Source organism: Myiozetetes cayanensis, unplaced genomic scaffold (assembly GCF_022539395.1).
Source record: "Myiozetetes cayanensis isolate MyiCay16 unplaced genomic scaffold, myiCay2020 scf9, whole genome shotgun sequence".
NCBI classification, from domain to species: Eukaryota; Metazoa; Chordata; class Aves; order Passeriformes; family Tyrannidae; genus Myiozetetes; species Myiozetetes cayanensis.
Genome location: NW_026088185.1, coordinates 19,047,160 through 19,070,172, shown reverse-complemented (window position 1 = coordinate 19,070,172; position 23,013 = coordinate 19,047,160). Strand labels below are relative to the sequence as shown.

The 23,013-nt window shown below is 39.9% G+C and overlaps 1 protein-coding gene across 1 annotated transcript in view; it reads right to left on the bottom strand.

Moving 5' to 3' along the window:
- ABCB11 (ATP binding cassette subfamily B member 11) overlaps positions 1-23,013 on the bottom strand; it is a 45,556-nt gene that overhangs the window by 5,139 nt on the left and 17,404 nt on the right. The window contains 17 exon segments of the mRNA XM_050339591.1: positions 367-523; positions 611-852; positions 2,727-2,930; positions 4,739-4,900; positions 4,998-5,102; positions 6,327-6,485; positions 8,011-8,146; positions 9,080-9,158; positions 9,882-10,083; positions 10,427-10,597; positions 11,826-12,029; positions 12,852-12,977; positions 13,915-14,025; positions 16,013-16,126; positions 18,825-18,999; positions 19,739-19,863; positions 21,577-21,748. Coding sequence (XP_050195548.1) covers positions 367-523; positions 611-852; positions 2,727-2,930; positions 4,739-4,900; positions 4,998-5,102; positions 6,327-6,485; positions 8,011-8,146; positions 9,080-9,158; positions 9,882-10,083; positions 10,427-10,597; positions 11,826-12,029; positions 12,852-12,977; positions 13,915-14,025; positions 16,013-16,126; positions 18,825-18,999; positions 19,739-19,863; positions 21,577-21,748 — 2,644 coding nt within the window.

The following is a 23,013-nucleotide window of genomic DNA, read 5'->3' as shown; positions in this document are numbered from 1 at the left end:
TCATGAGCACCCCCACCAGTTTGATGTGAATGGAAAAAGCCTCCATTGTAAGCCAGTGATAGTCAGGTTTGTGCATGAACTGTAGAGCAGGAAATAAAAACTTGTTATTCTGTGAGTCATCCAAATCTGTTCCATTCCAATGTACAGGAGTTTTACATGCCAAATTCATAATGGCCCACTTTATTCTAGTCTTGCTAGCTAGTACAGAGCTCACTGCTTCTAAGAGAGCAAAGCCAAGTAACAATTATACAGCCAGCATAACCTTCTTGTAAAGCAGTGATCCTCATTGACTCCTGAATCATTAGTGCAACTTCCATGCTTATATTGAGCTGAATGATGTCACAAATTACTCATCTCCACTCTTACCCATTTTTCCCCTTTTTCACTGTAAACACTGATTTTAGGAATCCGATCAACCAGTTGAAAAAAGCGTGCAGCAGATGTTTTGGCTTTGGCATAGTTTGGGGTATAGGAAGAAGCTTTTCCCAAAGCAGTTCCGCTGGTGACTATAGCAGAGATCACCCTGTAGGGAAGGGGGACATGGTCATTCTTGGGAAGCCATCAGGAAACCGAACACTTCTGGAGTTTGTGGCTCCGAGCAGGCTCTCACCTGAACACAAAGCTGTAATGGAGTCCTTCAGATTCAACTAGAAACCCCCCGTATCTGTAGGAGACAGAGTTGGCAATGAACACTATGCTCTGGGCAAAGCCAAAGCACAGCCCATAAACGTGTGCTTTTTTGATTGCAGCTCTATAGGGCATATCCAGGTGCTTCTCAAAATTGTTGATAAACATTTTCTCTTTCCCTATCCCAGCTACAGTCCTGATGTTTGAGACAGCTTCACTGGCAATCTGGAGGAGAAAAAAATAAAAATGGGTAAGAGCTCCAAATTTTTACTTGGAAGAAGTTGAGTGTGTTTTCACAAATGTATGATTCTTTCATGAACACAGGACACTTTTGCAATACATAAAGTCATTCAGAAATGATACAGACTGGCCCAAATATCAGCCAGCCTAAAAACCTTTCCTACAAGCAATTATCTACTGAAATCCTCAATAGCAATGCTCTGCATGCTCCGCTGGAGCTGAGTTACTGTAAGTGCACTGAGGGAATGAGGCACATGCTCTCACTTGTGATTTATTTCACATAATGTGAATAAATGTGACATCCACAAAAGGAAGAATGGTTTTAGGAACACTGTTATTTCCTTGATTGCACAGATCTGTTAATTAAATGTTTATTTCTATTATTTTATTTGTGTTACAATAGTCAGAAGAAGAGTTAGAAGGGATGGTATCCCCAACTTCTGTTTCATAAATTAAAACCACCTGCATTACTACAGTTCCTCACCTGATCAATGTCCCTCTCTCTCTTATGTCCAAAAGGCTGATGATATGAACCATACAAATCATCAGTGACACAATTTCCAGGATTTTTACCTTATACATAGGCAAAGAGTAAGGAAATGTTTGCCCATGTTTTTGGGGAAATGCAACACAGGAAATTAAGATATAATCCCCATGGAAACTTTTGTGGAGCTTTAATTAATTGTGGGCTTCATATTGTGATTTATTGCCAGTCAGAATTTGGAGTTCTGTCCCAAAAAAAAAAGAACACTGAAGTTTCATCTATAGAAGTAAATGGACAGCTTATTTGGTCCGAATTTCACTCTACTTATCTCAAGTAATTTTATTAAGAAATTGTTTTAAAATGCTCTAGTTTGCTTGGACTTTGATAGAAGCTTCATAATGTGACACTTTCCTTTGGGAAGCAATAGTGTGATAAATGGCTTATAAATTTTTTCAGCATGTAGGAGAAGATCTGAATGTCTACAATTAAAAATATTCCACCCAGTTTCAGATGTGTTTTTTTCCTGGCCAAAATTAATAGTCAAATCTCTTGCATTAGCATACACTGTGAAATATGGATAAATAGGTACTGCCAACTGAGTTGTGCACACTGGGCTTTTCCATGTTTAGCGTGGTTATGAGCAATCACTGTGGAAGAGCTCACTGTTTTTAGCATTTGGATGCAGTGCTGCTAAATAAACTAGAAAATAACACCAGACAGAATCAGTCATCACCAAAACTGCTGAAGCATTGAGTGTCCTTTTCATCACAGCCTCTGGTCATTTTGTTGAGTTAAAGCTGATGCCTTGACTCATTAGTGAAATTTCTCTGCATGTCAAGACAATATTTTGATTTACGGCTTTTTGTAAATAATTAAACCATTCTGAATGGAGGCAACTGGTCAGGTCTTACTTCTTAATTCTTAAGCTGGTAAAGCTTAATTCTTAGTCTAGGAGAGCCCACTGAGAGGATAATTGTGCTGTCTCTAAAATCCACATACTGATCTGCAGTTCAGTGGTGAATTCTCAGATGTGAGGTTTTCTATGTGAACCGCTTTCTGAGGAGAGCAGAATCACAGGGCATCAACAAATGGGTGTTTAATAAAATCCAAGAAAGGTGAACCAGACTGCTGAGAGATCTGTGTCTACCTCTTCAGTCCGATCACTTCTGAAAGGTCAATCACACTCCATGCAGCAAGTGCTTTTGGAGTTGGGGAGTTCCCAACGGCATTTCAGTGGTTTGACAAGCTGAAATATTGCACCTTATTTGCAAACCATTGCAAGTTTCATTACATTTGAATTACTGATGATCCCAAATTACCAGTTTTTCAGCTACCCATGACTGCAAATATGAATTAATCTTTTAAACAGCATTACCCGTCCAGTAGCTTCCAGCGCTTTCTTGTCCTGTGAGGCAAATCCTGTCAGCATTCTAGCCTGCACAGCTCCAGATAAGGCCAAAAATGGCAGGAAACACAATATAACTAAGCTCAGTTTCCAGCTGAAGTAGAAAGCAATGATCATGGCCACACCAATGTTCGTAAAGGAGTTGACAATCATTCCTATCTGTGATCCGGTTGCCTTTGAAGAAGAGAAACAGAGATGACTGACTTGTACTCCAGTAGTAACTTCAACAATCTTAAAATAAATTTTCTTATAAAACTTTAGAAAACTCTAAATTACATTAAAATATCATAAGGCACTAAGAGCTGCTGACTGCACTGGAATTTAGCTAGTTTGGATAGACTGTTTCCAGTTAATTGTATAAGACTGCAAATGCTCAATATTCCTTTCATCCACCAGTTTTTCCATTGAGAGTTCAGAAGATTGTTTCTACTGATTGTGAGAGAGATAATCTAATTACTGAAATTAGTTCACTTGGTTCCCTGAGGAATCATTCCTCTGAAAACACTGTTCACCCTCCACATTTATCCATCTATATATAAATAATAAACAGGACCTTTCTGTAGCTTAGCTATTAGCAACAAAGCCTCAGCTGTGCTAAAATCAGCAAGAAACATCACTGAAAAAGGATGAAACAAAGTTGCATTTCTGCCTATCTCTTTATTAAGGAAAAAATTTAAATATGCCTTTGACATCATCTTTATTGAATGCATTCATCTTCTCCTTGTGCACTTCAACAAAACTATTCTTTTTATTAAACTGGATTTATTTACTCAAAAGTTACTTTCTTTCATAGCAGTAAACAGCAGCCCTAGATAGGAACTATGTTGCTATGTATTAAAATAATTTGATATCCTTGATGACTTTCAGTCCAATTCCTCTGCAGGATGTGAACGTTTGCAGCAGAAAATGCTCATCATCTGCTCTCTGACCTGCAGCAAGCTCTGTGTCAGTCAGGGAAAGGTGGAGGGCACTGCTGCCCAGGTAGCTCTGTTCCCCCACCCCAAGCTGTGGGTTGGATGGCTGTGCCTCACTGCTCTGCCCACTGCTCTGCATGTGCTTAGAACAAAGCTGTCCCTTAGGAGGCTATTAAATGATTCACTCAGTGTTTTACAGGTTTATTTATTTCAATTAAAATATGCCCTGTAAGTGCCTGTAAGGTTTGCGAGTGGTTTCTCTCATTCTGTAGAAATTGCTGCTGACAGGGGGTTTGGAAATCTCTTCTCTCATTTGTCTTTTAAATTATTAAAACACCCATTTATAGTTTTTCAGAACTAACCTACCATGTTCAGTCAAGCTGAAACAGGACAGTTTTTGTAACAAAGAAATCTGTACATCTCTTTCTTTGTTTCTAGAAAATTGCTTGCATTGGAGCCAGGTAAAATGGCATCTGACTCACACCTACCAAAGGGTCAATCCAGATAGGATTTATGTAACAGTTATAGCTCAGCACGATTTAACCCTCATCCACTAAGGAACACTACACATGAAGTTAGTGTTTCATTTTCCCAAACTCTGAAACTGGGTGCAGGATTCCTGGCTGGAACATCAGCCAGTACTGCAAACTGTTTTTTCAAGTGGGCTGTCAGTTTAAATTGAAACTTCCACAACTTACACAATACCACGCTGAAAACTGGGAAACATGGTTAGTGATCAATGTCACTAAAATACCAGTTTGACGTTTTTGAAATAAACACTGAAGCCTTGTGGCAAAAAACTAACTCATCTCCAGAAAAAAATAAATTAATAATACAGACGGGAATAATGGGTTATAAATGTGACCCTATTGGGGCTTTTAGGAAATACCACTATAATAATTCTGTGCTGACAGTCTATGATAAAGAGAAATAGCTTAATTGGCTGGCCAAGGATTGATCTACATTGACCAGGCTGGTTGCGCTCTACATAATTTCTGTGACAATGTGCCAAACCAGGCCTTCAATCAGTGCTTACAGTAAAACAATTCATAAGCTACCAGGTCTTACCCCTTGGACCTGTGAGGCATCTGTTGCAAGTCTTGTAGTCAGAGCCCCAGGGCTGTTCTTCCGGTCATCAAACCAGCCGATCTCTTGCCCCAGCATAGCCTGGAAGCCAATTTTCCTTAAGCGCCTTGTAAGCAGCTCACCAGACTTGGCAAAGGTGTATCCCTGGGGTGCATGAGAATAAATACAGATATTGTAAGAAAGAGATACCCACAGAGTAAAGGTTCAGAAACAAAATTTAAGCATATTGGACTGCTATTACCTGTAGAAACTGTGTGAAAAATGAAATAACTCCCACCAAGACAAAGAGCACACAGACACCATTGATCTGGGTTTTTTGTTCTTCTTCATCAAGAATGGAGAAGGTCTTTGGAAAAAGAAAAAAAAGTGGCATTGTGTTAGAAGTGTTAGCTTTGCTGTATGTGAAGTTTGTTCTTGACTCCTTATTGCCAAGTGCAGAAGCCCAGCCTAGACCCAAAGCCCTCATCCCCTGCAAAAGCCCCATTCTTTATTTTTCCCTAAGGTGACCCTGTGTTAAAACATAATAGGGTTTTCTCCTATTGAACAACAAGTTTATTATACTCCATGTCTGCACACACTACTATTAATTGTGGCCCATCCCCAGATAAAACTAACCATCACCCCTTACTCAAAACACTGATAATCAGAGAATAGCAATGGAATAAATAGCACAGCAGCAAAGCAACAGTGCAGCAGCACCTCACCTCCTCTCTGGTCTATGCCAATTGCAGCTTTATTGGGCTGTACAAAATAGAGTCTGTGTAAGTAAGTATACCTCAGCATTACTTCCTGCACAACATTAACAGATGCTATAATTGCCATAAGTAGGCTCCAAGAGGAACCAAGTGTCTTTTACTTAAGGAGTCTGGATACAAGCCATTCACTTACTGCTGAGCACTTGAGAAAAAGTATTAGTGCTTAAAGTACAGCCCTTTCACCCCATTCAGCACCAGCCTCCACATTCTTAATATCAGTTCTTTTTCAACACCTGCCAATGTTTTGGTCCAAATCTAAGTAGCCATCCTTTAGCAATTCCTTTCAGTCAGAGCAGCTGATGTGTACCTCAGTTTACCTATTTGAAGCTGTTTATCTGAACTATTTCTGCTGTTTCCAGATTTGGGTCAAAGCTCATGTTTGTACTTCTCCACTAACCTTAAATTAATTCTCATTGGATTTCATAAGTAAAAATTACTATAAATTGACTAAACTCTCCTCTGTGTTATTTGTAGGGTGGAAAAAAATAACTCAAGCATTCTACTTTTGGTTGTATAAATAAACAGTATGCAAGTATAGAAACCCATTCCCAACAGTTCCTGAAAAGTGAACAAGAGAGATAATGACGAACACATGCCAAAAGCTGATAAGCCTACCTCTTCAAAGAGCTCTACTGATTGTGTGATGACAGTGATAGAAATACTTCTACTGAATAATTGTTTATAGTCAAGAAGGCTAGCCCCATTTACTTGATGAGATCTAAAACTTTCCCCAAAACACGTCAAGTTGTGCATCATACATTCATTCTCCTCTGCTTCAGAGCTAAAATACGCATTAAAATGTTACCATAACATACCCCAAGAATCTGACTGAATAACAAAGCATAGAGTGGATTGACTGCTCCATTTGCAGCTGCTGCCAGAGATCCAAGCACCAGGTATGGCCATTCAGAGGCATTGTATTTCAAAATCCTGGTAAATGATACAGGCTTGGCGTCTTCCTCCACAAGAGATTCCTAAAAAACAGGTTGGATTTATGAAGTGAATGCATTCCCCCACTGATGCTCTCCCTTTGACAGTGAGATCAAATAGTTAGCCTAGTTTGTTAAATGGCCATCTCATGCCCAAATAGCTGCTCTAGCTTTGTACAGAAGGGGGAAAGATGGCTGCTCTCTGGAGCTCTTCTGTAGGCCTGGTGAGTCACAAGAGGGTTACATAAATGACTACCTTTACTGTCCCTGCAGAAAAAGAGAGAGACTCATGCCTTGTGCAGCTCTAATGATTCCAACTGCAGGGGCTATTTGCAACAAGTTTAAAATCTTCTGCCACTGACAGTCAGGCTGTTCCTTTTATCTGCCTCCAGATGAGGTGTGATGCAAAACCTAAATTTCTTCCTCACAAGCAGCTTTTTGTGTCACTCATTAAATCTTCTTAAATATTACTTTTAAGTATTGTGGATGAGCACACTGATCAGATACTGCATCAAATTAAGAGGTATGTGATATAATTAAAACAAGAGAGATCTCAGAGTGATAGCTGGATTCAGGCTTTATACATGCTGATTATGACTCCTTTCTGTGAAACATCCTCAGACTATATGTTGAATTCCCATAATTATGCCCAGTAAGTGTAGAATATTCATAATCAAATTATAACTTCTGCAGTTGGATCTGTGCAGAATTTTTGTAACACTTAGTGTGCTCAGCCTTGCTCACCTCCCTCAATTCATATGACTAGAAATGCCCAGACAAAAGAGACACTGTGAAAACCTCTCTGTTGGAATGGAGACACGGAGGAGTGGGTGGAAGCATCTTGTATTTTGTCTTGCTTCTGAGCTAGTGACACAGTGACAGCACTAAAGCCCTCTATTTATCCACAGAATAGGCTTAGCAATAGCAAGAACAGTGACTTCCCACTGCTGCTCTCTGCACTGAACAACCACAGCCATGCAAATCAGTGCAGAGAGCTTCATAAGCAATTTGGAAACCCACTGTATCTTCTTACATATTCTGCATAATTTTAAGGCCTGCTGCCTTTATTTTCTCTGCCAGCTGATTGCATGAGGACGCTGACAGCAAAAGGACTATGGGTTAGGTCACAGTGAGGGGGTCTCTGCTCAAGTCTCCAGATGATTTTGAAATGAAAGTGAATTTACTCTTTATTGAACAAGAAGCAGTGCCATTTGTATCACTGAGTGGCTATTACATTTCACAGACTGAGCAGTTTGCTTTCTGTCAGTTCATTCAGCTTTTGTGAATATGTGTTTTTCAACTAAATCTACAACATGTATCAATTTACCAATAAGTCATGCTCTGCTGGAAATTTTATATGGACCAATAAGCATAACAGCCATCAGAATGCAGCCTGGGGTTTACACAGAGATAAGAATTGAAGCTGTGGGTTTTTTAAGCAGAGAAGAGGATCAAGCCAAGACATACCTACCATCAACTCCTATAACACAGGCACCTCTCTACAGGTGATCATTAGCAAGGGATATAATCCCATGGGTTGAAAATTTCCCAACAAGCTACTGGACCTGACCTTTCTTGCTTTTCCGTCCTCTTCTCCATAAGAAGATGTAAGATACGCAGACTCTGCATGATCTCCTCCTATAGACAGTGGAGGCTCAGGGACCATATTAGAGAGCTGAGATCTCGAGCGCTCCCGAAGTGAAGCTCTGCAAAGAGGACACAAATGGTCTGTTCTTCACAGCTCAGTAACACAGTACTTGCTTGCAAAGCAGGTACAGTTTTTATATCAACTAAATCAGGATGCACTGAAGCATTTAGTAGGAATCCCACAGACTTTTTCTTTCTTTTCTATGTTCTTCCAGCTTCCTGAGAAAAAATATCTCACAACAGGGGCAAATACTTTTCAAAATCTTATTCCACTCACACCACCCAGACACTGTCTTAGATATGCCATGCACTCTGTATTTGTTGAATAAAACTGTGGTGTGTCCTACTATATTTGCGCAAGTTAAGACACCAACTCAAATCACAATTAACACTATCAGTAATTCAGTCCAGAAAAACAGGATGTTGAAACAACTCAGCTGTATCTCTGACAAAACATAACCCTGCAATGCAGGAGATGTATTCATTTGCATATGTGTGACATGGGCTTGCCTGAAAGAAATAAGTTTCTAACTACAAGACAGTCTGGCTTATAAAATGCTTTAACTTCCATCAAGCAGAAGCCATAATAAAAATGTCCTTGTAGATTGCATTGATTTCCCAAGTAATTTCACAGCAAGTCATTTTTCAAGGGACTGGACTGAAAGTGCATTAGATATTAGAAATGTGGCTGTATGTTAGCAATAATAAAAATAGAACATTAACACAGTAAATCAAAATTGGAGAGAAAGTGGATAGAAAGAGGAGCAAAATTAAGAGCCTTGCTATCTATCTGTGGACTTCAATCATTAACAATAATACTCAAGAGATTTCTTTCCAAGTGAACTCTATCTAAAATGCATGCAGTCCTTCAACCCTCTTTTATGCAGCATACAGAAAAGTCATATACTACCACTACTGGGATTTTGGAATAGTGGGATGAAGTACAGAGATCTGGAAACACATTGAGATTTACAACCATTTTTAAGACTCACCTCAAACTGGCCCGATAGCTTCCTCTGCTGAATGACTGGACTTTCTCAAGAGTTGGCTCAACCACATCATCCTCTGCTGCTGCAAAATACAGTATATAGAGCTCTTCAGTTAGTGCTAAAATTGAATACAACCCAAGTTCACCGTGGCTCTGCAAAAAAGTGCAATGTATCCAAGCCATAAATGGAATATCTTGTAGAAGGCAAAGAATGTAATACAACCTTGTTACTCAACCTACATGTATCACAAGGTTTATATTTGTATTCAACAGGGTGAATTCAACCAAATTTTAGCCCAAAGACCTTCTCACTTGAGATGTGACTACCAAAGGCTTTTTCTGTATTTGAACTCCGTAATTTCTCTCTTATTTTAGGATAACCATATCCAATGTATGACGTTCACAAAAATAGAAGAGATCATTCTATTAGACTTTAATTTCCAGAAGCTTTGATTCAAATCTGCCTCTAGCAAAACAAATAGAGTGGTTTCAGCATACTCTGTAATTTGCTTGAATTTCAAATGCAGCAGGACTGGACTGTAGGCACAGAATGGAGTCATAAAATGACAGGTATTGAAGGTCAGGACTGCTATTTAAGGGTAGATCTCTATTAGGAAGGTCATTCAGTGCATATGCAGCAAAACCACTTTGGCCAGGGCTATCAACTTGTTACTTCTATGAATGATAAAATTCAGTCATAAAAATAGAAAAAAAGAAGCAACTAGTCCATATCAAAAGAAAAACTTAAAAAAATCTGCATTCTGTGGATATTTACATAATTCTATAAAAGAAAACAAAATGCTTACTTTCTGTTTCTTCTGTAGTAGGTGCTGGGTCTCCTTTGCTTTGCAAGGTCACCAACATGAAATAAACCCCTTTCCTCTTCAGGAGTTCCTCGTGAGTCCCTCGCTCTACAGCCCTTCCGTGCTCAAACCCCACGATGACGTCGGCGGCTTTGATGGTTGACAGGCGGTGAGCTATCGAGATTGCTGTGCGGCCAAGGCGGGCCTGGCGGGAAACAACAACAGCTGTTCCCAGGACACGGAAACGCTTGGAACCCGTGCCTTGGAATATAAAGTCTGGTCAAATTAACAGGAGCAGTTCCAGCTGACTTTGACTTAAGCTCCATCCACAGCCCACAGAGCAAAGTGAGCTACATATTGCTGTTAATGTCCCAAAGTAAGAGAAAAATGTTCTCTGCCAATAATACCAGGGTTCTACTTGTGCATATGAAACAGTTATTAAGCAGAGCTTCTCATTGATTTGTTGCAATTCAGCAACACTCTCTGCAGAGTACATTTAAAATAATTTCTGCACTTTCAAGTCTGATTTTTGCTATACTATAGCAAACCTTATGAAGTGCTTCTTGGACAATAGCTTCACTTTCATTATCAAGTGCTGATGTAGCCATATCCAGTAGCAGGATTTTGGGGTTTCGCACCAAAGCTCGAGCAATAGCTATCCTCTGTTTTTGACCTCCACTCATCTGGCTTCCACCTTCTCCAACATGAGTGTCAAATTTCTGTGTGAAGGAAAAAGGTGAAAATCAAAGAGATAACCAAAAAGTCTGTTAATCTTCTGGTGAAGATAATGGTAAAATGTGTCTCAGATTTGTCCTTGGAGTAGACTTTAAAAAATTATTGTCTTTGAAAGACAAAACCATTGGTAGCGCAGCACATAGAAAGGACAACTGGTGAAATAATTTTCTTCATAATGTACAACATCATTTTGCCTGAACTGAGCTTTCAACTCCAAACCAATTGTGTGCACTGGTAAAAAGGTGAAATGTTCTGGTACAATTCAAAACAACTATATGAGCAAAAGCTGAAATGGAGAGGAATCACCCACCCACTTTCCCTCAGATGACTCAGAAGCAAACTTTTCAGAGCTGGATTTGTCTGCTGATGACCTGTGACTCATGGACATCACTCTCTGGTGGCATTGGGTTCAGGTAGCAAATTACATAAACAGGTAAAGCCTGGCAGACTGAGAGACAGGATAATTATATTCACCTAGAGCTAAATCTTTTTTATTCCTCCATTTCCAGGAAATAAACATGGGTCTTTAAAGAGCCTTTCTATAAATAGTTTCATGGAAGCCTGGAAATGCATAGATGGAAGATAAAAAGTATATACTGACTGTTAATGGTACTTGAATCCCATTAGTGACAAGTCAGTTGGCAAAATAACATCCTAGAAAAGTAGACAGCCCAGTACTATTCAGTATGGGCTTTGCAAGGAGGAATTATTGAATCCTTGTCATCATGAGGGAAGGAACTGGAGAAGAGGGAACCTCCAGCCAGTTTACAAAGCTGGTACAAGGAGGTGAGGTTGTGAGCATCAGGACAGACTACTTCAATAACATATGCTGGCTACTGAGAGGCTGGGCTCTACATTGCTTTTGGCCTGAGCAGAAACAGATCTCCATACCATGAAAAATACATATTTTTAAATCGTGCTATGATTATTACTGTGATATTGAGTTGTGCATATGATTCCTGAGGAACTAATCCTGCTCGAGGTTGGTGGTTTTTTTTTTTGTTGGAGGTTGTTGTTTTGGTTTTTATTAACTTGAAGACATGCACATAGTAAGACTTAATTACCTGTAGTCAAACGAAAGGGTGCTGCCTACTATGTATATTAATCTTCTGCCCTTGCACCTGAGCACAAATTGCTGCAGAGGGGGAGGGACAAAGGGATTTTCTATTTTTTCATCAAATTGTGCCAAACACTGTACAAGGCAGAGCATACCTGTGGTAAGTCCATGATGAAATTGTAAGCATTGGCCTCTTTGGCTGCTGTGATTATGTCTTCCATGGTAGCCTCATCGCGGCCGTAGCGAATGTTCTCTGCAATCGTGGTGGCGAACAGCACTGGCTCTTGTTCAACAATGCCAATCTGTGAGCGCAGCCACTGGATATTCAGGGAACGAATGTCATGGCCATCCAGGGTAATCTACAGAAGCCAGATAAAACACAGACACAAATTTAAGAGGAAAAGTCAGGGAAATTATCCCCTCCAGTTCAGAGATGAAGAAAGACACATTGGAAGTGAAAGGCTTTTGAGGCTTTGTTTCCACGACCAGCATAAAAATCAGCTTGCCTACACAGAAGGCGGCAATGCAGTGGCAGTCATATTGGCTCTAGGAGTTGTGCTCTTTGATTTCATTTCCATTTTTGTTTGCCCTCAGAAATAAAACCAGGTGAAAAGTAATCACGAAAATGATGATTATATGTTTACAAAAAAATTTGGTTCTTTGTCTTTTATACATTTAAATACAGGTCAATGTACATGTGATTATATGTTCCTATTTGAACATGTAAGTGGAATGAGATTGGAACATGTAAGTGGAATGAGATTGTTTACAGATGTAATTCATATTCTTAGTCAAGCCATTACTAAATGTTAATTGTATATACTGAAGTTATATTATGGATTAATGTTTTAGTGTTTAGTACTGTGTTTTCCAGAAAACACTTGTTACTCCTGAATTATTATAACTATAGGTATAGTTTTTACTCAGATTTAGCACTAAATTTTTATTTTATCCTAACTGGTTTTCTCTTTCATGTAATTATTTTAATGAGACTGTTAAGTACAGTCTTATAAAAGAAATGCACAGGAGGATATTTTGCTCATTTAAAAAATAGTTTTTTAAAAAAGAAGAAGGAAACAAAGTGGGAGTTAGGAATCTTCCTTTCCACCTCGAAGAAGAAACCATGCCATTCTTTCAAGTTCCTAAGGCTAGAGAAACACATTCTAGGCTGGTACACTCACCATGCCTTCAGTGGGGTCATAGAAACGCTGGATGAGCTGTATCACTGTACTTTTTCCAGCTCCACTAGCTCCAACAAAAGCTGTTGTCTCCCCCGCTTTAATGACCATATTAAGGTTTTCCAAAATCTGGAGAGGAAAAAAACCAGAAACAGAATCTATCCATTCTAATTCTTTCGCAGTCATACAACCAAATGAGTATACTGTGTACCTTTAAAGGGAGATTCAGAGCAATTTTACAAAATTCAGAACAGTATTATGAAGAGGATAAAGCAACCCACATATTTTTACATTGTTTGAAGAGTTTGTAAATGCAGAGCACTCATTTACTCAACAGGCAAGCAGATTTAAATATTTTTTTTATTCCTGTTGTTCAGCATTAAGAACTAGTCAAGTTAATACCACTTGAGAACTTGGCAAAAAATTCCCTTTAAAGAACACTGTGTGTGTGTTGTGAAGGCCTGGTAAAGCATAAATATTAAGAATGTCAGAGTGAGATTCTGTAGAAAAATCTTATACTTCATGTGCTTCTGCCTTTAGAAGCAATAGCACTCATTTGCTTGTCCAATAATACGCTTTTCCTAGGAGAATTTGTCGATTCACACACAGCAGTAGAGAAATTATGGGGTATACAGCCAATGTTCCTGTACCTTTCTTAGCATTTTAATGGGTCACATGGCACATCCCCAGGATAATGGAAGAGTTTTATAAAATCTCCTTGCACCATTCAGCTTTTTACTTTGTGTTCTATTCACACTGACACAAGTGCATAACTGACTGTAAGGAAGCTGTACGCAAGTGAATTTGTCTGAAATTACTAGGAGTTTATGTTCAGCAGCAAGGAATATGTTGATGTGGCAATGGATATGTCAGAATGGTAAAATAAACAGAATGGTAAGGAGAAGAACCCTTTAATAGAAGAATTCTTCATTTGACTTTTAAACAAAGGATCTGGGCTTCTAGAAAATGACTAATGACTACAGAAGATCTAGAAATTACTGGCAGAATCAGGATATTTTGATTGTTTACAATAATTGTGTTCACAGGATGGACGATAAATAATTACCTTTATGTCTGGTCTGGAGGGATAATGGAACGTTACATTATGAAATTCAATTTCACCTCGTACTTTATCCAGCTTGTAGCCATCTTCTGACATGCAGTCAATGGTGGGTTTCTAGCAGAAAATTTATTATGTTATTTATTTGCTGTTAAACAGACAACAGTGCTGCAGTATATAAATATTCCCAATACCATACAAAGCCATATCACTTTTGTTTGAAAAGCATTTGGCTGCATGGAGCCAGCTGCAGGCTCTGCCCCAGGGACAGTAGGCAAGGGGCATGAGATGGAGAGCCAAAGGGATGGGTTAGTTGTCACTGGTGGGTAGTAGGGGCAAGAAGGATGCACCTTCTTCTCATTTTAGGCTGACTGCAGATACCACAGTCAATCACTCAGCCAGGTTTTGCTGGAACAGAGTAGCTGACTGAGCGAGGCATTTTGACTAAGTTAATTTAGCCAGCTCCTCGGGAATAAAATGGCACTAACCTTGCTTATATAAACATTCTCTCATGGCACCCAACAACCAACTCATTGCTGAAAGTCTGCACACCTCGCCACTCTGCATCTGAAGCATCCATCCTTGCACACCCTGTCCTAAGAGCTGGAATACTGAAGTTTTCCCAGGAAGTGCCTTGGCTCTCACATACCTTTGGCCAGGCCTTGGGTTTTGTGGACTGTTAGACACAAGCAGAGAACTAAGAGAAATTTGAGGAATCACAAAGAAATAAAATTTTCTAAGGACAGACTTCTGAAGCACGGAATACAGAGAATGAATTAAAACTACAGCAACACCAATATTTGATAGTTGAAATGTGCACGATTTTTTAAATGGCCTAACAGATTGAAGGGAATGCTAATGCAAGAAATGCATATGTTCTAAGATGCTAAGAACAGCTAGAAGATTGGTTCCTCTTTAGGAATATGTCATACTTAAATTCAGATACTAAGCTATGAAGAAAAGTTTCACTGATCCTGCAAATGGGAACCTCAGCATGACTGTAAATTTAGTGCCAGAAAAAAATCTGTATCGGGGCAGAGCTGTGCTTGTACTGTCTAATCACAAATCTACAAGTGCAGCAAGCAGATGGATCTAATTTTGTCCCTCTTTCTCTAGACAGATGAAATCTCACTTTGGTTTGCTTTTTTTACCCCAAGGTTATCTGACAGAGCCTTATCTTGAATTTTGTGATCAATCCTTACTGTTGCAATTCTTTATGCTTTTAAATTTTTTCTCTGAAAAACAGTTACCTTATTTCTTTTTCAGTTTATCTTAGAGCCTTAGCTTATGAAGTGCATTTATAAGGCACATGTTTTATTGTTATTACAGAAGTTTGAAGGGTTACTAAAAATCTATTAACATTATCCCAGCCCCTCTGGTCTGCTTTATACACCCTTATGTGCTCTGTAAAAGACAAGCAGCATTCTAATGTGTTTACAGTTTTTAACACAATAAAGCGTGTCAGGGAACAGAAATACCACTGACTATTAAGAAATCAACAGTACTTCTCAAACAGCTACATTTATAAAGCTACAGAAAGAAATCCCCATCAATAAATGCCAATGGAGTCTCAGGCTCTCTCATACTACCTTATTTCAAGTCTGTCTGTCTAGATAATATTGTGATTAACATTTATGACTGCTGCATGACCAGTGCCTGTGCCTGTGCTCATTTGGGTAGCTCTGGGACAGGTGACAGAGGCCACCTTTGTCACTGATGCCAATAGAGTCACACCTTTTGATGCCACCTGGAGGCTGGGAGCCAGATGCTTGCTGCAAGTTTGATTGCAAAGTGACCATTACTGCCTGCCAGTACACTTTCCGTGGGCCAGCACTGATAGTAATTGTATGGAATGAGAAAGGGGAATACAGAACATCAGTAGCTGAGGTAAAAATTCATTATTCAGAAGCAGGCCACTTAAGAAATCTGCTCAACACCTTCTTTGAGCCCATGCACATGCCACTAGACCTTTCTATTGGACAATCAGTTTTTCTTTAATTGGACTTATTTTTCCTCATTTTACACAGTAGACAGAACTAGTACCACTTTAGGTTTATTTAATTATTTTTCCACTACAAACACAGCTTAGAAATGCATTACTTACTTTATCTATTGTCTCAAAAATGTTTGCTGCAGCCCCACGACCGGTGGCAAAGGCTTCCAGACAGGGAGATGCCTGGCCAAGATTTAATGCTCCTACTAAAACACCAAAGAAAACCTGAAGAAGTAGAAAAAGAAATTAACAAAATATGACAGCGTTTTTGTTATAATTTACAGTTTAGACATACAAACCAAACTACAGTGGCTTGATGACTTCTCATGCATCTGCTGAACTGCAGGGATTCACTATATGACCATTATTAGCCAAGAAGAAAGCAAACAAATGCGTTTTAGAATGTATTTTCACTGTCTTTCACAACTTTGTTTGAGGCCAAAGTAAATCACCCTATCTTATATTTGCCCTGTCCTAACAAATTGTGCACCCAGGTATTTACTGAGATGCCAGTGATGTATTTTTAAACCATCTCAGTTTGACTGACCCTCTTCTGAAAGCCCCAGGATCCCCTTTTAACCTAAGCCTGGGACAACATGAGAGAAAATGAGCCACAGCATCCACTCTTCCTGGAAAGACTGGCAGACAACAAAGGCAGCTGAACAGAGTATCGAGTATCAGAGGACACTTCAGTTCAAGAATTGACACAGCTTGGTGTCTGGCCTTGCAGATCAGAAGCAAGTGAAGCTGCAGAATATCAACCAAAATACCAAAAATGTTTGTTCAAATTTCCTATGAGCTGCCAATGCTTCCTTTCCTACAAAGAAGTTTTTATCAAGGTTCTTAAATGTAGAAAGGAACCATCTAAGACTGAAAATGCTGGCAATTCTGATATGAGATAGGGGCTTCAAAGAACAGGATACTGGAAGATGGTGAATACAAAAAGGTGAAGGTTTATTTTCCACTTATATACGACATAGCTGCAAATGTATTCATTGTCTGTTCCACAACAAGGAGTGAACTGCACTGTCTAGCAAGTATAGCTTATTTTTCTCAGTGCTACCATGTCAGGGCATGCTTTTGAACAGTTTTTGAAATATTTTTTCCTAGAATTTACTCTCCTTTATTTCTTCAGTTTTTCAGTTACAGAGATTGTTTGGCAGAACAGATTATAAATGTTTGGACAAAGTCTTTGGTGCAGGCTTTTGGTCCATTTTCTTGCTTTGTGGCTGATAGTTTGGACATTCACCCTGCACATTAGGAAATACATAATGTAATGTATAGTATGCAATCCTTTGCTCTGGTTTGACCTGGGAATTCTGCTAAGAAGCAATCAAGGACTCAGCTGGCCTTTTGGATACAACACAAACAGTAGTCAGGATAAATGAGGCAGAGTGTATAAGGAAACACTACTGCTGAGAAAGAAATAGCAGTACACAGGATTCAGTTCTCCTGTTTACTGAGAATAACTCTAGAGCTAAAGGGAAGGACTCTATTGTACACTATGTACTGCAAACATCTACACTGGGATGTATAGATTATGCCATAAATTCATACTCAGCTTTACTACAAAGTAATTTTCTTGTGTGAATGAGTCCCAAAGCAAGTAGGTTTTATGCATGTCAGAGTCCATCATGAACATGAGGGAGCAGGTTCTGTACATCCAACAGAAGAGGAAGGGAAGGCAATACTTAGCGTGTCTCAATGCAGTATGGCTGGTGAACCCTTTCTGAGAGATCAGGAAAAGCATATTTATAGTGGTTGGTATCTACACATCCTTCCCTCCTGCACCCTGCCAGACTAGCAGTGTATGGTAAAAAAGCATCAAATAGAAGAAAGATGACTGGAAACTGAGAGAAAGGGGAGCACAAGGGAGAGTCTCTCCATTGACAGCTACAATTTTTCAGCTACAGGGTAGCTCCCCACTGTTTGCCATTTGTCATTTGGAAGCAGTGAACTACAGTTATCATGTGCAAGTCAAGGAAGTTGCTCACTTGGTTTTTCACCTCGTATCAACTTCTGCTGTCAAGAGCAGGTGCAAATGATTTCCTGTGAGGGACATCCTCCTTGAACAGAATCACTCGAGTTTACAAGGTTCTCAGAGTAATTTGCCCAACTCCATTTAGCAGGAAGCTTTGCACTGCATGCTGCTGGTGGTTGAGAGCTGTGCAAGGGGCAGAGCAGGAGCAAAAATAGATGTCTCATCAGAATACCCATGACTTACCAAAGTTCAGGAAAAGTTTACTCTGGGTTTGGACTGGAGTCTGCCATTTGGGCAGTCCTGGCTTACAGCAAATAACCAAAACATCTGTGGATGTTGGTTTTGTTGCATTTAGGCCACCAGTGTCTAGAGCATCTACTGTGCAGAAATGGACGCACGAGTGCCATGGCCTTTTAGATACACTGCAGGAGCCACAGCCGTGTGTGTTGTTATCCACATGTTTACATGTCCTTTGTAACAACAAAGCAACGGAAAATGTTTTTTCAAAGGAACAGAAAGTAGTCATGAGAGAGAGGTTAGATTTGACAAAACTTTCTTTGCTTAGGTTTCCCTTTGCCACAAAGGGGTTTTTTATTACCAAGTTCTTCAGGGAAGCCAGCATCCCAGAAGCCACATGCTGACCCACAAAATGGCAAAGCTGCTTTCAGGCCTCTGACAATTGTATAGTGGGCTCTCAAATGAAAGCATTATTCTGATCACAGTAGGTAGTATTTAAAATCTTTAAAATAAACGTGGATTATTTTCAATCTTATCCAGTTGTGTCATATACTTTCATACATATATTAAGTAATGATCTTTAAAAGAAATAGCTAGTGTTTGTTACCACTGAGTCACCAGATACCAGAACACTACAAATATGTGTTTCAGAATTATTATTTTAAAGAACAGTCCAGAAAAATTGCATCAAGCTAAAACAGGTACCTGCAGAAGAGTGCCAGGTGAATACTCTTCTTCTTCAAGGACAAGTTTAGAACCATACCAAAAGGCTAATGCATAACTTAGGAAAATGATAAACCACATGTAACCAGTGAATAATCCCATTATTATTCCTTTTCGAATTCCCCAGTGCTGTGCAAACACCAGATTCTTATCATATCTGTAGAAAGAGAGAAAAATAAAAGGGAATTAAATCAATTCAACAGAAATTTCAAAATGAGCAAAGACTAACAAAAATGAGGCATCTTTGGTGACAGCAGAGTGTACACATAAGGTTGATACAGAATCATTCTGAAGTGAGAGATCACAGCTGAAACCAGCAATGCTCCCAGACCATGAAATCCTTGTATGTTCTAAGTGTAACAACCACAAGAAAAGCCACACTCACTGCAAATACCTCACCATGGGGTTTGGAACTTTAGCAGAGTAACACAGGATTTGAGAATTCGGCCAACACTTCAGAGCACATGTTATGTCCTACAGCCATGTTATGCTTTCACAGAATTTAAGAGGCATTTGCAATTTAATGTCATCAAATTGTGTCTTGCTGAAACTAGTTCTCTTACTTAGCTTGAAAGATCCTAAACTGTTGTGCTGTGAAAGTGATATATCAGACAATGTTTAAGGGAAAATTTGACAGTATGTTCTTACAAGTAGGAATTAATTGAAGAGAGCATTGCTGATGTTTTATTTCACTGATAAACTGAGTTATAAAACTAATTTTACAAACGTTACTTGAAACCTAAATTTCTGAAACATCCATGCATGTAAGTCTCAAAGCTAAAAGACAGTCATAGTTTAGAATACAGAGAATGTAATTGGCATGAATCTGACGTATTACAGCATCTCATTGCTTCAGGAGAAAAAAATCAGAGATCTTACAGTTTGTTCAAACAAACCTTTCAACTTCTTTCTTCTCCCCACCAAAAGCAGCCACTGTTCTGATGGATGAGAGCACTTCATCAGCCACAGCTCCAGCTTTTGCATAAGCCTTTAATTCTCGTCCTGTTAGTTTTGCCACAGCCTACAAAAGCATGAGAAGTGCTGGTTACACCTGAACTGTAGGTACAGACAAGGACAGTGATAAGCAATGCTGGCTGTCACACTGTGCTGTCTGCTCTGCATGAGGTCACCTCCTGCACTCCAAGCAGGCTTTTATTAGGCACACTGCACACTGGAACACTCATGTCTTCTAGTACTAGGGCACATACCTCTGTAGCACATGTTTTGCAGCAGCTCTCTGCCCCAGGCAGCTAGAAAAAGCAGCTGGCAACACCTGCTTTCCCTCCCTGCCTCTCTCTCTGCTGTTAACTGTGCTTAAGCAGACTGCAGACTGAGGGTTTGTGCAGAGTGGCAGGAAAGGGGAGCTTAAGTGGCCCTTCAGCCACTGTGGCAGACCCCAGCTTCAGGAAGAAGAGGTGACTGTAGTGATGGGGGAGAATGGAAACAGATGTTGCCCAAAACTGTTCTTTGTTTCTTGGGCTGACAGCAAGCAGGCTCCTGCACAGCAGCCCAGAGCACACTGGATGCCAAAAACTTACTTAAACTCAAAAAAATGCTCAAATTAATGGATGAAAATGTAGTCATGTACAATTCTACACAAAGATACCACATTGGCTTAAGAATGAGATATCATTAGAAAGTGTAAAGTGTCATTATTTACTTTCCCTCTTCCAATACCCTATCCCATGCATCTCTTAGCTACTTTTAGAGATGAAAAACTAGGCTAGATTGACCTTCGGTCTGTTTTCTCTATGTTAAAAAACAAAGACTTGGTCTGGAAAGGCTGGTAAGGAGGAAACACTCAACAGTAGGTCTGTGAAAGGAAAGAGATGGGTACAGAAAATTAAGACTGGAAAGGGGGGAAATTACAGATGTAAAAGGGAATGAGCTCAGAAAGGTATTGCAAATGAAAGAAAAGCATTTGGGGTTTCTTTTCATTCCCTGCCAGGATTCTGCTCTCCCACTTCACACTGAGTCATTATTCATGTCATCTACTGGCAGCCAGCACAAGGTGCTAAAGGAGAGCTGGAAGACAAGAAATTAGTCAAGGTTATATTAGAGGTTTAATAGAAAAATGATAGCAAGCTCTTCCTGAAGTGAAAGAAATTAGATCGCCAGAGGGCTGAGCCCAACAAGAATGCAAAGGAGAAGCAGGAACTACTCAGCCCTGATGAGTGTGGGAGAGGAGGTGAGAGGGCAGAGGATCCTGCAGTTTCCCTTTTCACTGTCCTTTGTCTGGACAGTAACAGGAAGTTTGTAGGAAGTGGATGGAGAGGCAGGACAGGAACAACAGGTTGAAGGTGCAGCAGCTTCCAGGAGCAAGGACAGCTTGAGGTAATTTTGAGCAGTTGTTTTCAACTATTTTACATTTCTAAAACTTGATCATTCTCAAAAGTTGCCAATTTACATAGACAAATCAAGTCCCATGTCTGGTAACCCTCTAAAACAGGTGTGCAGTAATAGAGAGAAGGTAAAGGTTCTGATCTCAGCAGCCATAAAATCTACCCACAGGACCCACAAGGTGTGCTTATACTCCCACTTCAGAAGCAGGATATGTCATTCTGGGAAAGCAAAAGTGGGAGCAAAGCCCACCTCCCCTCCAGTGCAGCTGTGACCATAATCTGTCTCTCCTGTCTTTAAAGGGTTGTAATAGACTTTACCAATCCTCACAGCTCCATGGCATGATCTTCCCTGCCCACTGTTCCTCAATATGAACCTTTCACAATTGACTTACCAAGCCATAGACAGCCGCTCCAATCCCAAGCAAAGGGCTGACTGCAATGATAACCAAGGTCAACTTCCAGCCACTGACAAATCCCAGTAGGAATCCACACACAAAGGTGGTTATACGCTGGATAAAGATTGCTACTTGGTCAGCAATAGCCTCATTAATTTTGTTAACATCACTGGATAAAAATAAAACAACAAAAATCAATAGACGATTGGTGAGCATACCTTTCTTTGTGTGTTACAGGTCTTGGCCACATTTGGGTTAGTTGATTTTTCCTGGAGAGGGCCCTTCCTCATCCCTGTTCTTTCACCATCACCCCTTACAAAGATCCTGGGCTACAGTGAGAAAACCTTTGCAATGGCAGAAGGCTTTTAAACATCTTTAGACTGCAGAGATGACAGTGTCCTTTCCCAGGAGAAGTTGTCCTGACAGCTGAATCGTTCACTAGCTGGTTCTTACTACTGTGGCCAAGCTGATTCAAAGGAACAGGGCAGAGACATCCCAGCTGGATGCAGCTGATAATGGAAAAGCAGCATAGCTGATATAGCATTCCTCACATCATGGGGCACTGAGAATGTACCATACCACCTTGCCAAGGGGACAGGAAAAGGGAAAAGGGCTCCAACTCTCTTCTAGTTACACCTTCCACCATCTCCTGGCTCCTCCCTCCATCCCATAAGGTAATTTATTCTCTAAATGAGAGAAGAGTGGGAGAATCAAGGAGGGCTACTTTATCACTGAAGGCAGTGGGAAAACATGACAGTTCTATCACATGGAGGACAGTGGGGCAGCAGTTGGCATTATTCAACTCCTAGGCAGCTGCAGAGTTCATTTGTCCTCTCTTAGGCATTGCCAATACAGAAAAAATGTCTTCAAGCAAAACACTCTTGGCTACTACCTCACCTCTGAGATTAGAAGAACTAGGAACTCCTGGAATAAACAGTATCAAGTGGATACTAATGAGCTTGTAAAGTTGCTTGCAAAGTTGCAAGCTCATATATCAAGTGAAATTACAGTCCTCTGTTGAAAAATGTAAGAGTGTTGAGTAGGAGAACCATGTTTGTATTTCTTCTGGTAAATGTTTTTGCAGTCAAGAAGCTTTCTGCAGGTCACAGGACAATGTTGTTCAAAACCAAGGGAAATAAGTGTTACTTATTAGACAAATCCTTGCTTAGTTCCTACTTGTTCCAAAGAAATTCTTCACAGCAACTTAAGCTTGCCATTTGTTCTTCATGAAAAGAACACCATAGAAAGTAATAGATACCAGTGAGTAAAGGCAAGTAAAATCCCCTTCAGCTACAGAAAAATCTTCTGCAAACATGACTGTTATGCAGGCACGACTGAGAAGAGCCATCTACAGTCGGCATGTCCACCCTGCAGCTGCCTGCAGCCTGTAAACAGGAACTACTAAGGAGCAAGCCTTAAACTCTGCTTTTTTCA